General features: G+C 38.9%; 2 protein-coding genes across 2 annotated transcripts in view; both read left to right on the top strand.

Annotated features, from left to right (window-relative positions):
• The window catches only part of LOC118912170 (olfactory receptor 51I2-like), a 28,675-nt gene extending 10,389 nt beyond the window's left edge, over positions 1-18,286 (top strand). The window contains exon 2 of the mRNA XM_036884965.2: positions 13,066-18,286. Within this exon, the coding sequence (XP_036740860.2) occupies positions 13,066-14,073 (1,008 nt within the window). The 3' untranslated portion in view covers positions 14,074-18,286. The remainder of the gene's footprint in view (positions 1-13,065) is intronic.
• LOC118912171 (olfactory receptor 51E2) lies at positions 1,473-3,109 on the top strand. Its single transcript, XM_057507274.1, has one exon. The coding sequence runs from the start codon at positions 1,524-1,526 to the stop codon at positions 2,484-2,486; it is 963 nt and encodes a 320-aa protein (XP_057363257.1). The 5' UTR covers positions 1,473-1,523; the 3' UTR covers positions 2,487-3,109.
• Positions 18,287-18,841: the final 555 nt, after the last annotated feature.

The following is an 18,841-nucleotide window of genomic DNA, read 5'->3' as shown; positions in this document are numbered from 1 at the left end:
CCCACTCTATTAAGGCTAAATGTAAGAGCATCTCCTGGTTGCAGTATGGACCCAGATTAGGAGTGAAGAAGAATCCTGGGTAGATAAAACAGGTTAACTGCAATACCACTGATGAAGACACCTGCAGAGTTATTCCAAAGATTCAGAAGTTTATGAAGCCAAGTGCTTCCATTTTTAGAGACAATTAGCTCTAAAAACCAGGGCACCTAGGGAGCCTTGCAGGGAAAGCATTTGATGAGGTCAGAGCCCCAGTGTTTAGGTGAGGGGGTGGGGGTGTAGCAACACTGGTTCCTTTCCAAAAAGGAAATGTCTCCTTTAATAGGACTGATTTGTTGTCCAAGGTTCCAGGAAAGACAAAGCTCTAGGAGTATCAGACTCAACCTAAGTTCTCCTTGGGGCAGAACTTAGAGTGGCCTTAGGGGCATCTTTCAGCTGCAGCGGAACCCATCAGCCAGAAACAGAGAGGAGCCTTCACTGGGACCATTCCAGGCAGTCAGGATCTGCTGAAGGCCACACAGCCAGCAGTACCTTCATCTCTGGAGTCACTGGAGGAAGCTGCCTTCCACATGATGACCCTGGATGAGTTCCCTCTTTCTCCTTAATGGATTGACTTTTGTTTGGCCCTTTTTTCTCTTTGTTTTTTAAAAAGTTGTATTTCTCTCCCCCCATGCTGGCCTTATACCTGGGTACCTGGAATCATGAAAATTTGCAACAATAAGAACAACAAAACTCCCTATCCTCACTGGTCTGGTATGTTCTTTATTCACTTATCTGTCTAATTTCTACTCATGTTTCAAGACTGAACAGAAGGATCATCTTTTTCAAGAAGGTTCCTCTGTTTATGCCTTTCCCCTTCCTGTGCATTAAATGTACACCTTATGCTAACACTTATCCCAAACCTCTGATAATTTGGTTACTTGTCTTTATCTTCCACCTAGGCAGGGCATCTGAAGGGCAAGAGATATATCTCTCACCTCTGTATTATCAGCAACTCGCAAATAACCTTGTACATAATATAAGTATTTAGGAGGTCATATAAGTAGATGCTTATGGAATGAATAAATAATTGAAGGAAAAGAGAGGAGAGGAGAACAAAGACGACACAGCCCTATCTGGAAGGGGTTATCAATAGGGTATCTCTAAACACCTATCTGAGAAAAGGACCACTCAGTATCCAGACAATGAAGGGCCAGGAGAAGGAATAGAGGGAACTCGGAAAGGACCATTTTGGGATAAGCACTTTTCTCCCCAGATTGACTTTTAAAAATTTACATGGACCTTAAGAGTAGTGATTGATAAATGAATTTGAGCTGTCACTTTCCTGTTGGAAGAGGCCTTCAGAACTTATGAGAGAGCCGAAACAGCTTGGAAGAGTGGGAAGAGAAAGTAGGGGAGGGAGAGCTAGGTGCATTCAATTCCCAGGTTTCCAGGACCAGCCTCTCTGACTGTGCTCCATGTCCTAGCAGGCTAGCAGACTGCCAGTGTGACCTCACCCTCTCCAGTGTCCATTCTTGGTGCCAGCTATGAGTTCCTGCAACTTCACCCATGCCACCTTTGTGCTTATTGGTATCCCCGGACTAGAAGAAGCCCATTTCTGGATCGGCTTTCCCCTGCTTTCAATGTATGCCGTGGCAGTATTTGGAAACTGCATCGTGGTCTTCATCATAAGAACAGAGCGCAGCCTGCACGCTCCCATGTACCTCTTTCTCTGCATGCTGGCAGCCATTGACCTGGCCTTGTCCACATCCACCATGCCCAAGATCCTCGCCCTCTTCTGGTTTGATTCCCGAGAGATTACCTTTGATGCCTGCATTGCCCAGATGTTCTTTATTCATGCTCTCTCAGCTATTGAGTCCACCATCCTGCTGGCCATGGCCTTTGACCGTTACATAGCCATCTGCCACCCACTGCGCCATGCTGCAGTGCTCAACAATACAGTGACAGCCCAGATTGGCATGGTGGCTGTGGTCCGTGGATCCCTCTTCTTTATCCCACTGCCTCTGCTCATCAAGCGGCTGGCCTTCTGCCACTCCAATGTTCTCTCACACTCCTATTGTGTGCACCAGGATGTGATGAAGTTGGCCCATGCAGATACATTGCCCAATGTGGTCTATGGTCTTACTGCCATTCTGCTGGTCATGGGTGTGGATGTACTATTCATCTCCCTGTCCTATTGTCTGATTATACGAACAGTTCTACAACTGCCTTCCAAGTCAGAGCGGGCCAAGGCCTTTGGAACCTGTGTGTCACACATTGGTGTGGTACTGGCCTTCTATGTACCTCTTATTGGTCTCTCAGTGGTGCACCGTTTTGGAAACAGCCTTGATCCCATTGTGCATGTTCTCATGGGTGATGTCTATCTACTTCTGCCTCCTGTAATCAATCCCATCATCTATGGTGCCAAGACCAAACAGATCAGAACTCGGGTGCTAGCTATGTTCAAGATCAGCTGTGACAAAGACCTTCAGGATGTGGGAGGCAAGTGACCCTTACCACTCCACTTTCCCTTATCCTTAATGACTTGATATAATAATTTCCTAATGCTATTTTAATTTTATTTGCCAATAAGCATATCAGTGCTTTTCTCTACTTTGGCTCCCAAGTTCTGCTCTACTCAGAGTGAAATTTTGGGGGCTACCAAAATTCCCTTCCATACATCAAAAGGTTATTGATATCATTATTCCATAAAAAATTTCAGATTAGAAAATCCAACAATGCCCCTAATAAGTAGTAAGAGAACATAAAAAAGAGTGACAAAAAAATATAATTGTCTGTTGTCTTTGAAGCAAGGGAAAAATTATTCTTTCTAGTAATCCAAGCAACCTATATTAAAACAATAGTTAGGCAGCATTTTTGCCGATCAAATTAGCAGGGGTTTTTAATGAAAATTCACAATGAAAAAGGAGACTGTTGAAACATATGTTCTTGAGCATCACAGTTGATGGTGTAATTGGCAGTATGTAGCAAGAACTTTTAAAAAATTGTGTGCTTTAATGCTGTAATCTCACTTTTGAAAAACTACCTTAACAAAAGATCTCTAAATGCAGAAAACAGGCTTTTTATAAAATGTATTAGTTACAGCATTATTTAAAGTAATCATATATTATAAATCCTAGGGCATCTAATCTAAAGAATTAGAATTCCTTAGAGTAAGGAGCATATACATATATTTATATATATATATATACACACACACACATATATATATATATACACACACACACACACGCATATATATATATCGAATTACTTTATATATATGTGTGTGTGTGTGTAAGGAATAGTAAACACAAGCATGGTACATTTACTTAAAGGAATATTATGTGGAATAATCCACATTAAAGGAATATTATCTGGCCTCTAAAGAGTGCTATAAAATGAAACGTTTATAATGTTAAGAGAAACAATAAGGACACTTGATTAGAGCTAACTTATGAAACAACTTATGCCTTTAAGGAGATGTGCTTCAATTACTAGTGACTTGTTTTTGTTCCTACTTTCTAAACTTCTTTATTGTGGAGGTCTTGTCTAACTGATGTGTACAACTTTTAAAATGAAGGAAATGAAACTGATAATTTACATAAATCAGGACTTGTCACAGAGCTCAGTACTGGTTTGCTATGCATTACCTGGGAATTTATCTAAGCCCTAAATAACAATGCCAGTGAACATATTTTGAGTGCTTAGAATGTTCCAGGCACTAGGGTACATGCTTTACAGGTTTATCGGATCTTCACAATTTTATGGGGTAGGTATTATTTTTGTCCCCCATTACAAGTGAGAGAAATAAGAGAAAAATAACAAGAAACTTAAGTCACACAGTTTGTGGGTGCTGTGCCAAAATTTGAAATTAAATTTGATATCCAAATACATTTACCAATTTCCATGTTATATTACTTCCTGTTTAACATCTGTTATTTATTTCCTCAGCCCGTGCAAATTCTGTTTTCTCTCTGCTGTGTGTCTTATAAGATGAATGACTATATTTGTGCTGAGTGATCCCCTTGCCCTATTGTGTGCAACAAATCCCAGATCGCTCTTCATGGTTCATAGCCACCTTTTATGTTCTATAGTCTGCTTCTTTCCAGATTGAGGAAGGATAGTTTTGTCTATTTATATCTTACATCTTCTCAAGGATGTCTTCCTTTTTTTAGTGTATTCTGTATCTGTCAAACATTTCCAATATCTGAGTTTTAACTTAGGTATAAGATATAACAAAATTTTTAAATTTTGCCAAGTGGAATGCCTATTGCTTTTATATGTATAGAATCCTATAAACTCAGATTTGGAGACGTGAGAGTTTCCCTCATCTTCTTTCCCACCAATGCAGCAATCCTGACAGATATCATTTGTACAACTGTAAAGATGCTAAATGCATCTTTTTCTCAATTCTGATATATTGGACAGAATGGATGAACAGAACCTTATGCTAAATGAAACAAGCTAGACACAAAAGAACAAATATTGAATGATTCCACTTACATAAAGTACCAAAAATAGGCAAATTCATAGAAAAGGACAGTATAGGTTACCAAGGGCTGGAGGGAATGAGGAGGATGAAGAGTTACTGTTTAACACATACAGTTTCAGTTTGGAATGTTCTGGAAATGGTTATGGTGATGGCTGCCTAACAATGTGAACATACTGAATGCTATGAAATTGTACATTTAAAAAACTATTAAAATGGGAAATTTTATGTTGTGTATGTTTTAACACAATAAATTACCCCCAAAGAAACAATGTAAAATATCTCATTATCAATTTTATATCAAGAACTTCTTGAAATGATTGTATTTGGGATATACTGAGTTGAAGAAAATATATTATTAAGCATTTTTTAAAGTAACCCAAAGAAGATGATATTTGATCCCCTCATTAAAGGGAGGGCAGAGCCCTAGGACAGGATTTAGGACCTCCGAGCTATAGTTCTGTTGTGCCACTAAATGGGTGACCTTGTCTAAATCACACGATCTCTTCTAACTAACTCTGTAAAACATGGTGATAGGTAGGCTCCAAATCCCATCCCCATTCTAAATATCATGTGCTCTGAACACTAAGAGCCATGAACAATTCCAAAGGGCCTGTGAGGTTGAAAATCTCCAGGGCCTCCATGGGATTTGCTTTCTGACCCACATAAGAAAGCCAGCCTCGATCCCTGAGGCCGCACCTGCTGTTCACCCAAACATGGTTCTCTGCAAGTTCACCCAAACTTGATCTCTACCCGCTGATTCTACCAATCATGGTTCTTCCAAAAACCAAAACTGCTCTCAAAGACTGAGGGATTTTCACCCTAGGAGATCGTCACACGCACAGGCTTTCTAAAAGAAGCCCAGTCCAATAGGAAGAGCAAAGGGACCTGGGACTCCCCAAGTCAGTTTGCCCTCTGTGAGCTGTTTCCTCCTCTGTTTACTAGGATAATCGTATCTACTCTTCGGTGTTTTTGTAAGAATTACATGCAATAGTCCATTTCCAACACTTAGCACAGTACTTAGTACATGGTGTGAACTTAATACTCATTATTATTATTACCACAGAACAGGCGGATAATAAACCTTGCCTCACAGTAATATCGAGGGGATAAATGTGGGTTTCTGCCTGTGACAAGCAAGCCACACAGATTTTTTTTTTTTAAACACTCAGGCAGTCACATAGCCTGGGAGCTTGGAGTTTAAGAACTGAACTTTTTCCCCTTACACCCATACTAGGACTAAGGTTGGGGGATGGCGAAAAGGAAGGGATCGTGGTGGATGGGGGAAGTGGGATTTAAATGGGATTAAAATGGGATTGAAATGGCTAATCTTATGCACTAAAGGAGGAAGACCAACAGAAGCGCCACATTTTCAAGGTTGGCCCAGGAAAATGTGATTGCCTGCTGGAAGGTGGCAAACTAAAGGGGAGTTAGACCATTGCTTATTCCTTGTTTACCCAGGCCAGGGTCCTGGGAGAGCATCTGCCTTCTGGTTCCCAGTGATCTAGAAGGGCTTCCAGTAGGAGGCCCTCTGGATGCTTGGGGAGCTGAGTCAACTTGTAGAGGTGGTCCCAGGCAGCCCCTGCCATGAGAGGCCTCTGGGTCTCAGGCAAGTGCTCACAGCAGTGAGAAAATATTTTCCAGTGAAAAAGGGTCTCCAGGGACAGAGGACCATATAAATACTGCTCTGTTCCCAGCCTTGTTTATGTTGGCTTGGTCAGTGGAGGGCACCAATTTAGGTAGCCAACTCCCCCTGAGAGCCAAAAAGTCTGAGGTTGCCCCAGAACTAGGATAGCTCCCATCCCCAGTAATTTCATTTAGCCCCATGTCTAATCAGTCCATCATTTATATTTATCCCAGGCCGGATTAACAAAAAACAAGGACAGGATGTAAGTTTATTTGTTTTGAAGGGACAGGGATTTCCCCAAGCTTTTTTTATTTTTGGGAGAAAGATTTACTCTCAATACATATTTATGTCTAGAGATTACCAGCATTACATATTTGAGATTCTCTCTGAGATGATCACCACCAGTTCTCCCAGCTGGTGCCAATACACACCCAATGTCCATTTCTTTGATACCATTCAACGTTAAACATTCAAGAACCATTTACTGTGTTCTAGGCCTTGTAACAGGTAGAGGGAATACAAAAGTAAAAAATAATGAATATTATAGAGGGCGTCAGGTACTACCCAAAAGAAAAGAAATAAAGTGTTGGCAACAATGTGGAAAAAAGGGAGCACTTGTGCACTGTATTTGGGAATGTAAATTGGTACAGTCACTATGCAAAACAGTACAGAGGTTACTCAAGAAATTAAAAATAGAACTACTATATGACTCAGCAATCCCATATCTGTCTGGTTATATATCCAAAGGAAATAAAATCATTATCTCAAAGAGATATTATTATTCACAATACCAAGTTATGGAAACAACTTATGTGTCTGTCAGTGGATAAATGGATAAAGTAAATGTGATATATATTATATATAAATATTTGGAATAATATTTATCCTTAAAAAAGGAGGAAATCCTGTCATTTGCTACAAGATGGATGAAACTGGAGGGCATTATGCTGAGTGAAATATGTCACATAGAGAAAAACAAATACTTCATGGTATCACATGTGGAATCAAAAAGAAAAAAAAAGTTAAATTCATAGAAACCAAGTAGAATGGCAGTTGACAGAGGCTGTGTAGGAAGCAAACAGGAAAGGCTGGTAAAAGAATACAGATCTGCAGTTATGAGATGAGTAAATTCTGAGAATCTAAGTATAACATGATGGCTGTAGTTGATAATACTGCATTGTATAACTGAAATTTGCTAAGAGAATAAAACTTAAATGTTCCAGAAAAAAAAGTAAATATGTAAGGTGATGGATATATTAACTTACTGGGAGAAAACTTTCACAATGTATGTGTATATCAAATCATCACCATGTAGACTTCATCTTCATTGCAATTTTATTTCTTAATTATACTTTAATATATACATAAACTAACTCAAAATTGATCACTGACTTAAATATAAAAATTAAATTAAAAATGTAAGCATAAACCTAAAACTTTTAGAAAAACAGTAGAAAATCTTCAAGGCCTAGAGCAAAGGTTTCTTAGTCTTAACACCAGAAGCATGATTCACTTAAGGAAAAACTGATAAATTTGACCTCATTAAAATTAAAACTGCTGCTGTGTCAAATAGTTAAGAGGATGAAAAGACACCCCACAGAGTGGGAGAATATATTTGCAAATTACATATCCGAAGGCCTACTATCTAGAATATATAAAGAACTTGGAAAATTCAACTAGAAAAAACAATCTAATTAGAAATGGGCAAAAGACATGAAGAGACATTTCATGGAAAAAGATATACAGATAGCAAATAAATGCATGAGAAGATGTTCAAAATTATTAGCCAGTAGAAAATGACAATTAAAACAACAGTGACAGTGACGTATCTTTTAGAATGGTTAATTTTTTTTCAAAAAGGGTGAAAACTTCAAACACTGGCAAGAATGTGGGGAAACTGGATCACTCATACATAGCTAGTTGAAATGTAAGGTGATACAGCCAGACACTCTGGAAAACAATTCCTAAAACACTAAACATGCAACAAACAAATGACCTGAGCATTTACACTCCTGGATATTTATCCCAGAGAAATGAAGAGTTAGTTCATCAAAGACATGCACACAAATGTTTATAGCAGCTTTATTCATAATAGCCCCAAACTGGAAACAGCACAGATGTTCTTCGACAGGTAAACAAACTGTGGTATAGCTATGCCCTGAAATATCATTCAGAATGTGAAAGGAATGAACTCTTAATACAAGGACAAAGTGGGCTAAATCTCCACAAAATTATGCTGGGCTGGGGGTGGGAGGAGCAATCCCAAAAGATCACATACTATATGAATTCATTTATGTAACATTCTTGAATTGACAAAATTATACAGCTCTAGAACACATTAGTGACTGCCAGGGATTAAAAAGCAGATGAAGAGGGAGGAAAATAGGAGTAGCTACAAAAGGATAACATGAGGGATCCTTGTGGTGATGGAAATGTTCTGTATCTGTAGCAATGTCAGCATCTTTATTTTGATAGTGCACTATTTTTGCAAGATGTTCCCACTGGAGGAATTAGGTAAAATATTCATGGGATCTCTCTATTAAGTCTTAACAACTGCATGTGAATCTACAACCATCTTGAAAGCAAAAGCTTTTTTTTAAACAAAATCTTAAAGGGTCTTAGGTTTTATGCTATGGCATTCAAAATGTTTCATTTGTTTTGTTTTTTGTTTTTCTGTAAGTAATGGGCAGCCAACAAAGCAGTGATTAAAAGGGTTAAGAAGGGTTGAGATGAAGCCCCACATGCCTTACAGTGGTCTCTCTCACAGGGTATGAATGGAGGAGTGGAAGTGGGTAGGAAAGTAGATGAGTTGGGCAACAATCTAGAAAAAAACACCCTAGATGGCCTCCACTTCTTGTGTGAAATTAAGAGCAATACCAAATTAGTGACTGAGAGCAAAGATGGTGGACTGGATAAAGAGCCTGGGAAGAATGGTGACAATTTAAAAACTCAAAAGAAATAATTAAATTACAGAGTGATCTAAATTCTCAGCTCAGATTAAGGACCATGAATTTGTTGTGATATAAGACTTCAAACTTGTGTAATTTCTCCCTCAACTTACTTATCAGCTCAGGAGGAAAAAGGTAGACAGAGACTGGGTCCAGTTTAGCTGGGAGTGTGCAGCCAAAATCAAGTAGGAGATGTCAAATGTGTCCATAGAAAACAGCTTTTTAGTGAATGACCATAGTCCAAATATTAAGGAAAGAGCTGAGACCACAGCTATTTTGTGGTAGAGAGCTCCAGAAAGTAAAAATGGAGATGGACTTATATGTGGTGAGAAATAGAGTCAGACTTTGAACCCAGGTCCAACTGGCTGAGCGGTTCATGTCCCTTCCACTGTCCAAGTTCCCTTCTTTTTGAACCTGGTTGATATAGCAGGTCAGTCCTCAGCTAGGAGTGTGGGCAGAATCTGTGCCAGCCCCAGTCTAGAGCTGAAGTCCTGATGTCTGTTGTAGCATGAGAGCTGAGAGGTTAGAAGAGGGTCTGTGGGCAGATCTGCTCCTTCTTACAGGAATCTGCTCTCTCTCTACCTCTAGGAAGCCCTCCCTGACTCCCTCAGGCTGGGTTAGGCCAACACTTCTAAGCTCCCAACACATCACTCCATATCTCCACATACTGCAGAGACTGGGCTCTGCAGGATGCATTCTGGGACTTGGCCAAGAGGAGGTTTCAGGAATATTGTCTTGGCAGGATTTCAAATGCAGGTGGACTGTTGAAGCTGATAGTCTCTGAATATAATCATTTCAGCTTGGTGGGATATTGCAGAATCTGATTCTGTCTCCCTTTCTCCTTTTTTTGTTTAGTTATTCCAAACTCCTTCTCCTGACTCCAAAGCTACCCCTAATCTTTCTATTCCCCTGAGACCTGAGTGGAGTGATTCCCCTGGGGCCCAAGCGTGGCCTTCCCTGGAGATAAGCACTGCTGACAGGGCATCCCTGTGCAGTGCGATAAAACTCAGTCCCTCTGACACAAAGACATCCTGGGCTCCTGAAGGATGTGGAGTGGCAGAGCAGCCTAGGATAACAGCCAGGGTGAGTAACCTAGGGCTCCAGCACACCCCCTTCTCCACTTCCCAGATGAGTGACACCCAGCACCTTAGCCTCTAATGGGGATATCACTGGGAGGGGTCTGGAAATAATGCAGAAGGAGAAATAATCCAGTGAGAGACAGTAGTCCCATCCCCTGCTTGAAGAAAAGGGCCTAAAGAAGACTTGTCTTCCTGTAACTCTGGGAGCTTACAGTTCAGAGATGAACTAGAATCCCGGAATCACATCTCCAGGGAGGGATGTCTCTCATAGTCTCTTAGGAGAGTGAGTGGATGACAGGATGTGTCAAGCTACCTTCCCATCTGAGTCATCTGAGGTCATCTGAGCATCAGCTCAGCATCTCAGCTGTCATTATCTGTGTCTGGGCTGGCATTTCTCCACAGGCATTCTTTGTCACAATCAAGTTTTTATTTTTTAACTTAGATTTTTCTCACTGCATCTCCTGCTATCTTTTAACAATGCTATCTCCTACATTCTCTATAAGTTGATAGTCAGAGATGAGTCAGGCTTGTTATTTTTTTAAAATACCTAGTTTTCTCTCATTTGTGATGCTATCACAAAATAATTGTTTTTTGCCATTATGTCATTGATTTTTTTTTAAGTAACACTTTAATTCTATTATTTCTTAGTAAGAATGGATTGCTGCTATAGAAACTTTCTTCATTAATATTTTCTTTACACCATTTGACAATATATAACTAAAAAGCAGGTTATTTACCAGTTTTCAAAATCTGAGTACCTAGCCTTGCTGACCTCATTCTTATACACGAACACACACATTTGATGTGTTTCAATCTATTGCAGTTCTTACTCTCATTGATGCTCCATTGGTCATATTTGACAAGGGGAAGCCTCTTTGAGTAGACTTGTCTTTTTCAAATTATCCCAATTGTTTTGGTTTAGTTCCTTATTCTCCAGTATTAAAAGATATCCAAGCTCATTTGGTCTATTTCCAGCCCAAACTTGAAGTCAGCCATTTATCAAAGAATGCCTCACTCTTTTGAGGGGAAAATGGTATTTAGAAATCATACCTAATCATTAGGTGTGTTCTTTGCTACTACTCTGAATAAAACTGAGAAATACATATTATTTAAAAGAAATATTTATTGAGCTTACTCTGATATTCCTAACTCAGCTTTATGTTTATAGCATTTTAATACATTTGTTTGATTTTAGAGATGTACCCTTAATTCTTACCCTGAAAGTTTTGGTTCCAAAGGCATTAATTAATCAAATGTTTATCCTACAACAGCCCATATTACAAATAATAATAAAAACATTGATTTGATGTATTTGTTTTCTCTTTCCACCTGAATAACACCCTGAATGTCATAGAATGCTTAGAATACATAATTATTTTTCCACATATCTCTCTACACATTGATACTTTCTTTGTGGCTATCTAGTGCCTTAAGATATTTCTGGGATTAATCTGATATTTTTCCATTTTGAGAGTTGTTGCTTCTACCAGCATACTTGTAGTATTTTTATTTATCTTTGCAATACAATAACTATACCTAAATACAACTAGAGGTTTGCTTATTCACTAGTATTTATTTCATGGTACATGATAAGCACTTGGGCATAAAGTTTTAGGTTTTTTTTTTTTCATTTTTCAAAAAATATTTTATGATGTGTTTGAATATTTTTTGTTTCTTATTTTTATTTTACTCCTCTTCAGTAATATGTATTATACTTGGAATTTCACTATTTATTCAGCATATCTATTATATTCTCTCTACTTACTTTTATCATTGTCATAATTTAATTTTGATTATTCTCAGTCCTATTCTGTGTATCTGAGTATTTTAAGCAGTATGTTTTTTTGTAACAATATTTTCTGTTTCATAAGAGCCTTTATTATTTCCTCTCATTATTTTCTTTGCTTTATCATTTTGACATTCATTTTCTTTTTTATTTTCAACTCATTTTTATATTCTAATGTCAGAAATTTTAATTTGGTTCATGATTGCTTTCATTTCTTTATTGAGAAAAGTTTATATAGATTTTTCTTTTCTTTCTTGAATAATTCTCTTATCCCAAAGAATTATTTTTACGTAACTTAAACCTTTTGGGTCCCTTTTTAATTTTACAAAACATGTCTGCACAAATTCTATGTTGGAAATTGTTTGTTACTCATTTTTGGATGGGCTGAGTTCCACCAGGGATTATATTCAAAAAAGAGCCTGGGAGAGGAGTGGAGGACAACAGAACTGACACTGTCAGCAACTGTATTTCACTATATTTTCTTTTAAAATCTTCTACCAGAATATGAACAATCTTCACTCCAGAGGCACAATGCCTGTCACTCCCCATCCGACACAAGCAAAAAACATGATTGTAACCTTCAGAGTGAGTTGATACACTGACAAGATACGGTACACCTGCAGTCCCTACGGTTCATAGCTCAGAGATCTATTTTGGTGGGTTTAAGAATCTCCACTAAAAGACATTTGAGTAGCTGTTCCCCTTAATGTTCTTTTATTGAGCTACCTTTAGAGTATTTTGTTTGCTTATTTACTTACTTGTTTGTGCTTTTCAGGATTTAGAGGTGAATCCAAGAAAAGAAAGGTAACAAGCCCATGCTGTCAACCCTTCGGGATTCCACCATATGTTTGGAATTTACTTCCATGAAGACACTGTTTCTTGATTAAAATGGATTGCTTTTGATGGGACTCTTTGGGATCATCTCACATATTTCTAAAGAAAGTACTGCTTTCCTCACTATATAAAAAGATCAGTGTTTCACCCTATGAAATGATACTTTCATTGTCAAATAAGTTTAAATTCTACTTATTCTCTAGTTTGCTTGTAGATGGAGGACATTGTAAATCCATTTTTCTATTGTGTGTAAAGCCATGTAAACTAATATCAGAAATGGTATTTTTTCCAATACTTTTGTCTTATCTTATTTTCCTTCCCAGACTGAAGAGATCAAGTCTTTCTGGAACCTCAACTGCCTCCCAAGGATGCTCCATGCCCAGTCCTATGTCAACACCTCCTCCTTCCAGCCACCTGCTTTCCTGATGATTGGCATCCCAGGGCTGGAGGCCCTCCATGCCTGGATCTCCATCCCCTTCTCCTCCATGTACACTGTGGCCCTCACTGGCAACTGCCTGATCCTCTTGGCCGTGAGGAGGACTCCCAGCCTGCACCAGCCCATGTACTACTTCCTGTCCATGCTGGCCCTCACAGACGTGGGCCTCACCTTGTCCACACTGCCCACCACGCTGGCCGTGCTCTGGTTCGACCGTCGGCTCATCGGCTTCAATGCCTGCCTGGTGCAGATGTTCTTCCTCCACTCCTTCTCTGTGGTGGAGTCCTCGGTGCTGCTGGCCATGTCGTTTGACCGCTTCGTGGCCATCTCCAACCCCCTGCGCTATGCAGCTGTCCTCACAAACAATGTCATCATCAGGATTGGGGTGGCCATTGTGGCTCGAGCTACTGTGTCCCTCTTCCCAGTGCCCTTCTTACTGAAGCGGCTAAACTTTTGCCCTGGCAAGATCCTCTTGTCCCACTCATTCTGTTTCCATGCAGATGTCATGAAACGTGCCTGCGCTGACATTACTGTCAACATTGTCTATGGGCTCTATGTGGTCCTATCTACAGTGGGTGTAGACTCCTTGCTAATTGTCCTCTCCTATACCCTTATTCTTCACACTGTGATGGGTCTGGCTTCTCCCAGGGAACGCGTCCGGGCCCTCAACACTTGTGTTTCTCATATCTTAGCTGTTCTGGTTTTCTACATCCCAGTCATAGGTGTGTCCATGATCCACCGTTTTGGGAGGCAACTGCCCCACACTATACATGCTCTTGTTGCCTATGTGTACCTGGTGGTGCCCCCTGTGCTCAACCCCATCATCTACAGTGTCAAATCCAAGCCCATCAGGGAGGCCATGCTCAGGGTGCTGAGGGGAAAAGGCCAAGGTTGACAAAAACAAGAAAACAACCACAGAATCTCAGGGAAACATGACCAAACTGTCACATATCACATGCCTTTACTCAGAGCCCCGAAACAGACACATTATCAAGAGTATGATAAGCGTATGGATACTCTCGGACTGGTGGGTGAAGAACATCTTAATTCTTTTCTGCACTTGTTAACTTAAGCTTTGTTACTCAGTATTTACTTGTGCAAATATCTGTGCTCATCACTAGAGATATTAAATTGAATCATATAAATCATATATGGTTTCTTCCCTCCATTGCACAACAGAAGCTTTTAAGTACACAACTATGATAAAGTGTAACCCTATTGCTATAGGAACCTAAATGAGGTTTTACTACTTGTCAAGAGGAAAGAAGACAGAAGGCAGGTAAGAAGGAGGCTGGAAAGTGAAAGGAGGTTTGTCAGGAAGAAAAGTCAGAAAGAGGACATACCTAATAAAAGGAAAAACATAAGAAACAAAAGCACTGACGTGTGGAATGGCTTGGTGTGCATGGCAGAAAGGTGAGCAGTGAGACGAGCTTGGCATAATCTATGTGTGTGCTAGAGAGAGCAGGACAGGAGATGAGCTAGAAATAATGGGCAGTGGTGAGATTTCCTGAGGCCTTTGCAGACCCGATTGAAACATGTTCACTTCATGCTTTGTTTACACATCAGTCATGGAAAAGCTGCTCTATTTGGTAAAAGGCTGCACAGGCTTAACTGTGAAGTATAGACTGGGAAGATGAAAGAGGAGAAAAAGAATGCAAGGTGAGCATTTAAGATGTGGTTATAACCGTCTAGGAAAGAGACAGGGGAAACTAAAATTAAATCAATAATAGAAAAAGGTAGATGTATTTTTGTTTTAACTTATGTCTATACTTTTCTTTGTCATCTTAAAATGCCTAGAAGCAATGACACCAATAGCAGTGAGCAAAACTAGCACCCAGCTATTGGTTCCTAATTATCTTTACCCACTACAAATAATAACCTGGGATCCCTGCAGCAGTGGCTAATTCCATGGAGGAAACAGAAAACCTAAGCTGCAATAGCTTGTGCCCAAAGCATTAAAGAACACAAAGACAATAGGGTCAGGTAAAAAAAAAAAAAATACACAGATGCTCATTTAAAGAGTCTATCAGTGGCTAAAGTGACCATTAGAACATTAAAAAGAATTTTGACAGCATTTGATTATAACACATTGAAGCTTTAGGTATAGACTAAATACACAGTGATAGACAAAATAAAGAGGGAGAAAAGAAAAAAGAAAGCATTTTTTGTAGAAGAATGTCATTTAACAAATGCAAAAGTATTGACTGATTTTGAAAATACCTTTTGCAGTTTTTAATGCTATTTAAAGCTAATCAACAAATGTTTAAAGGATGTCGGGAAATGGAATAGTCACACCATCTCCAAGTACTGCTGCACAGCTTACTAACTCCACAGAAAAGGGTGACTGTGCCTTAGCAATAAAGAGATTGACAATTACTACATCAAGCAAGTAATCAAATTTAGCCTAACCAATAATGGGATAATCTGACCTTATGTACATTCTGATATGAACAATAAGGACACAAAACCACATATGTAAAGGGCCTACCAAAAGTGTTCAATCTGAATGAAACTATGAGTAAATAATCAGAAAAATCTCAAATATGGGAAGCACACCCAGACACAAACACATCTGGAATCCTTAAAAATAAAATGCAGTGTGCTACAAAAACTACATCAAGGGAATTAACCTAAATTAAAGAAGTTTAAAGGGATGTAACCAATACTAGCATTAACTAGTCATTATTAGGACAATTGTAAAATTTGAATATGTATTGTATATTGATGATGTTATTAGGTTAGTATAATTTGCTAAGGTTTGAAAATGGTTTGTGGTTATGTAGGAGAATCTATTTTTAGGAGGTATATGCTTAATATTTATTGAGAAGGGTTGCAATGTCTACAGTTTACTTTCAATTAACTCCACAGAAAAAGTGTGTGTGGGGAGAGAGAAGCTGTAGGAGAGAAATAAAGAGATCCTCATGCCCAGATTTCTAGATTTCAAGAAATACAGGACAGTCTCTCAGATAATTACTGTATGCTGGGAGAAGTCCTAAGATTGAGCCTGGGTAAACTGATCCATTGGTGTTAAGAATGCAGAATTCAAATGCAGAGGAAGAAAAATAATTCTATTTCTTCACTAGAATGTGATATCCATTAAGACTTTCATTGAAACTTTGCTCAAATCTCACCCTAAGCCAAGTCAGGGGTTTCAGCAATGATCCCTGAGCATCCTGTGCTTCCTCCAGTTTCACTAAACACACTGTATTGTAATTATAAGTAATTGTATATGAGAGGATAAATTCTTGAGGTAGGGATGGGGGACTGTTTTAATTATCTCTCTGACCTCAATGCTTAACTTGGGTCTGGCACATAAAACCTTACCAGTCAATAAATAATGTTTTAGTAAATGAATGAATGAATGAATGAAGACAGTGGAAGAATATAGCATGGGACCTGTGGGTATAGTCAGATGTGAAGATCTCTGAGCATAGTCTAGCATTATTTCCCCAGTTTACCTCCAAATGTAGGCAACAAAGGGATGAACCACATAGCACAGCCCTGGGGAGTGGGTCTCCAACCTTTCTTTTTACTGCTATAGGACTCCCCTACTACATGTTCCATTTAACTGCAAGACTTTTGTTCTTTGAGGAGGAGATAAAATGTTCAGTCCACAAGGTCCTGGTCCTCGATCTTCTCTCTTCTGCTCCCTTTGCAGCTTGTGTACATTCACCTCTCTCAGAGTACTTACCACTCGCTATTGAAATCATCCCTTGCACTCATCTGTTCTAGTCCCTGGAAGGCAGCACTGAAACCCGATTCATATCAAATGCCTTCATTAACCAGAAAAAGAGTTGGTCCACAAGTGGCTTCAAGAGCATTACTTGAATAAACTACTTATGAATCGTACTTCCTGATGAAATACTCTGAAATGTATTCCTTCATTAATTCAACAACTAGTTACTAAGTTCACACCACATTCCAAGCAATGGAAGCTGCAGATACAGCTCTTCACTGCTATGGAGATCATGTGCATCCCATCCCATGCTCCAAAAGGGCACCTCCCTTGCTTAACACAGCCTTCCTCTGCATTTCCTCTACTGTCTGAGACTAAAGTATTAGAGACTCTAGACTTGACTTACACATCACTCTCTTTGGTCTCGTCTCCTTAACTCAGTGTCCCTGGGATGGGGACACCTTCATTTCAAAGTCATCCTAAAAGGACCACTCAGGCAGACACTTTCTTCACTGCCAGAAAATTGGGGAGTGGGTAAGTTGAACCAAGATTTGGGGGCCAATGTTTGCAAACATAAATGTTCTCTCAAGATGCTTCTTCTCTTCAAGACCCTGATATCAATTATTTTGGATATATATCCAGATGTGGGGTTGCTGGATGATATGGTAGTTCTATTTTTAATTTTTTTTAAGAACTCCATACTGTTTTAAATAGTAGCTGCACTAGTTTGTTATCACCAAGAGCATAGGAGGGTTCCAATTTCTCCATGTCCTTATGAATACTTTCTATCTTCTGGGTATTTTTTGTTTGTTTGGTTGGTTGGTTTGGGATGATAGCTGTCCTAATAGTTCTGAGGTAATAGCTCATTGTGGTTTTGATATGCTTTTTCTATAATTAGTGATATCAGGCATATTTTCATATACCTGTGGACATTTGTATATTCTCTTTGGAGAAATGTCTAATCAGCTCCTTAACCCATTTTTTAATCAGGGCATTTGTTTTATCCTATCATGTTGTGGGAGTTCCTTATATATTTTTATATTAATCCCTTATTAATATGTGGTTTGCAAATATTTCCCCCCATTCCATAGTTTGCCTTTCCAGTCAGTTGTTTGCTTTGTTGTGCATTAATTTTAGTTTGATGTAGCTTCACATGTCCAGTTGGCTTTTGTTGCTGAGATTTTGGTGTCATAACCAATAAACCATTGCCAACTCCAAAGTTATGATAATTTTCCCCTATGTTTTCTTCTAGGATTCTTATAGTTCCAAGTCTTACCTTTAAATCTTTAATCTATTTTTTTGGTTGATTTTTTTCCCTTTTTTATTGAAGTATAGTTGATTTACAATATTATATTGGTTTCAAATATCCAACACAGTAATTTAACAGTTATACACATTATGAAATCCTCACTCAACTAGTGCAGTTACTATCTGCCAACACAGAAAGATGTTACAGAACCACTGACTATATTCTTCACACTACACTTCCATCCCTGTGACCAAGTTACTTTATGATTGAGATTTTTGTGCCTCTTTATCTTTTTCATCCACCCCAACCCTCCCCCATGATAAAAACCAGGCACTTCTCGGTGTCTATGAATCTACTGCTGTTTTGTTCATCTTATTTTGTTTTGTTTTGTTTTTAGATTCCACTTCTGGGCCTTTTGGCTAAGATCGAGCATAGTCAATTTTTCTATATGGTGTGAGATAAGGGTCCAACTTCGTTCATTTGCATGGGGATACCTAGTTTTCCCAACACCATTTGTTAAACAGATTGTCCTTTCCCCATTGCATATTCTTGGAACCCTTGTCAAAAATTAGTTGACTCTATATTTGAGTTTATTCCTGGGCTCTCTATTTTATTTGTCAGTTTTTATGCCACCATCACACTGTTTTAAATTGCTATAAATTTGTAATATATTTTGAAATCAGTAAGTCTCATACCTCAAGCTTTGTTCTTCTATCTCAAGATTTCACTGACTATTTA

This window comes from Manis pentadactyla, chromosome 9 (assembly GCF_030020395.1).
Source record: "Manis pentadactyla isolate mManPen7 chromosome 9, mManPen7.hap1, whole genome shotgun sequence".
Classification (NCBI taxonomy): domain Eukaryota; kingdom Metazoa; phylum Chordata; class Mammalia; order Pholidota; family Manidae; genus Manis; species Manis pentadactyla.
Note: the sequence above shows the minus strand (reverse complement) of the source record. Positions and strands in the feature narration are given on the sequence as shown.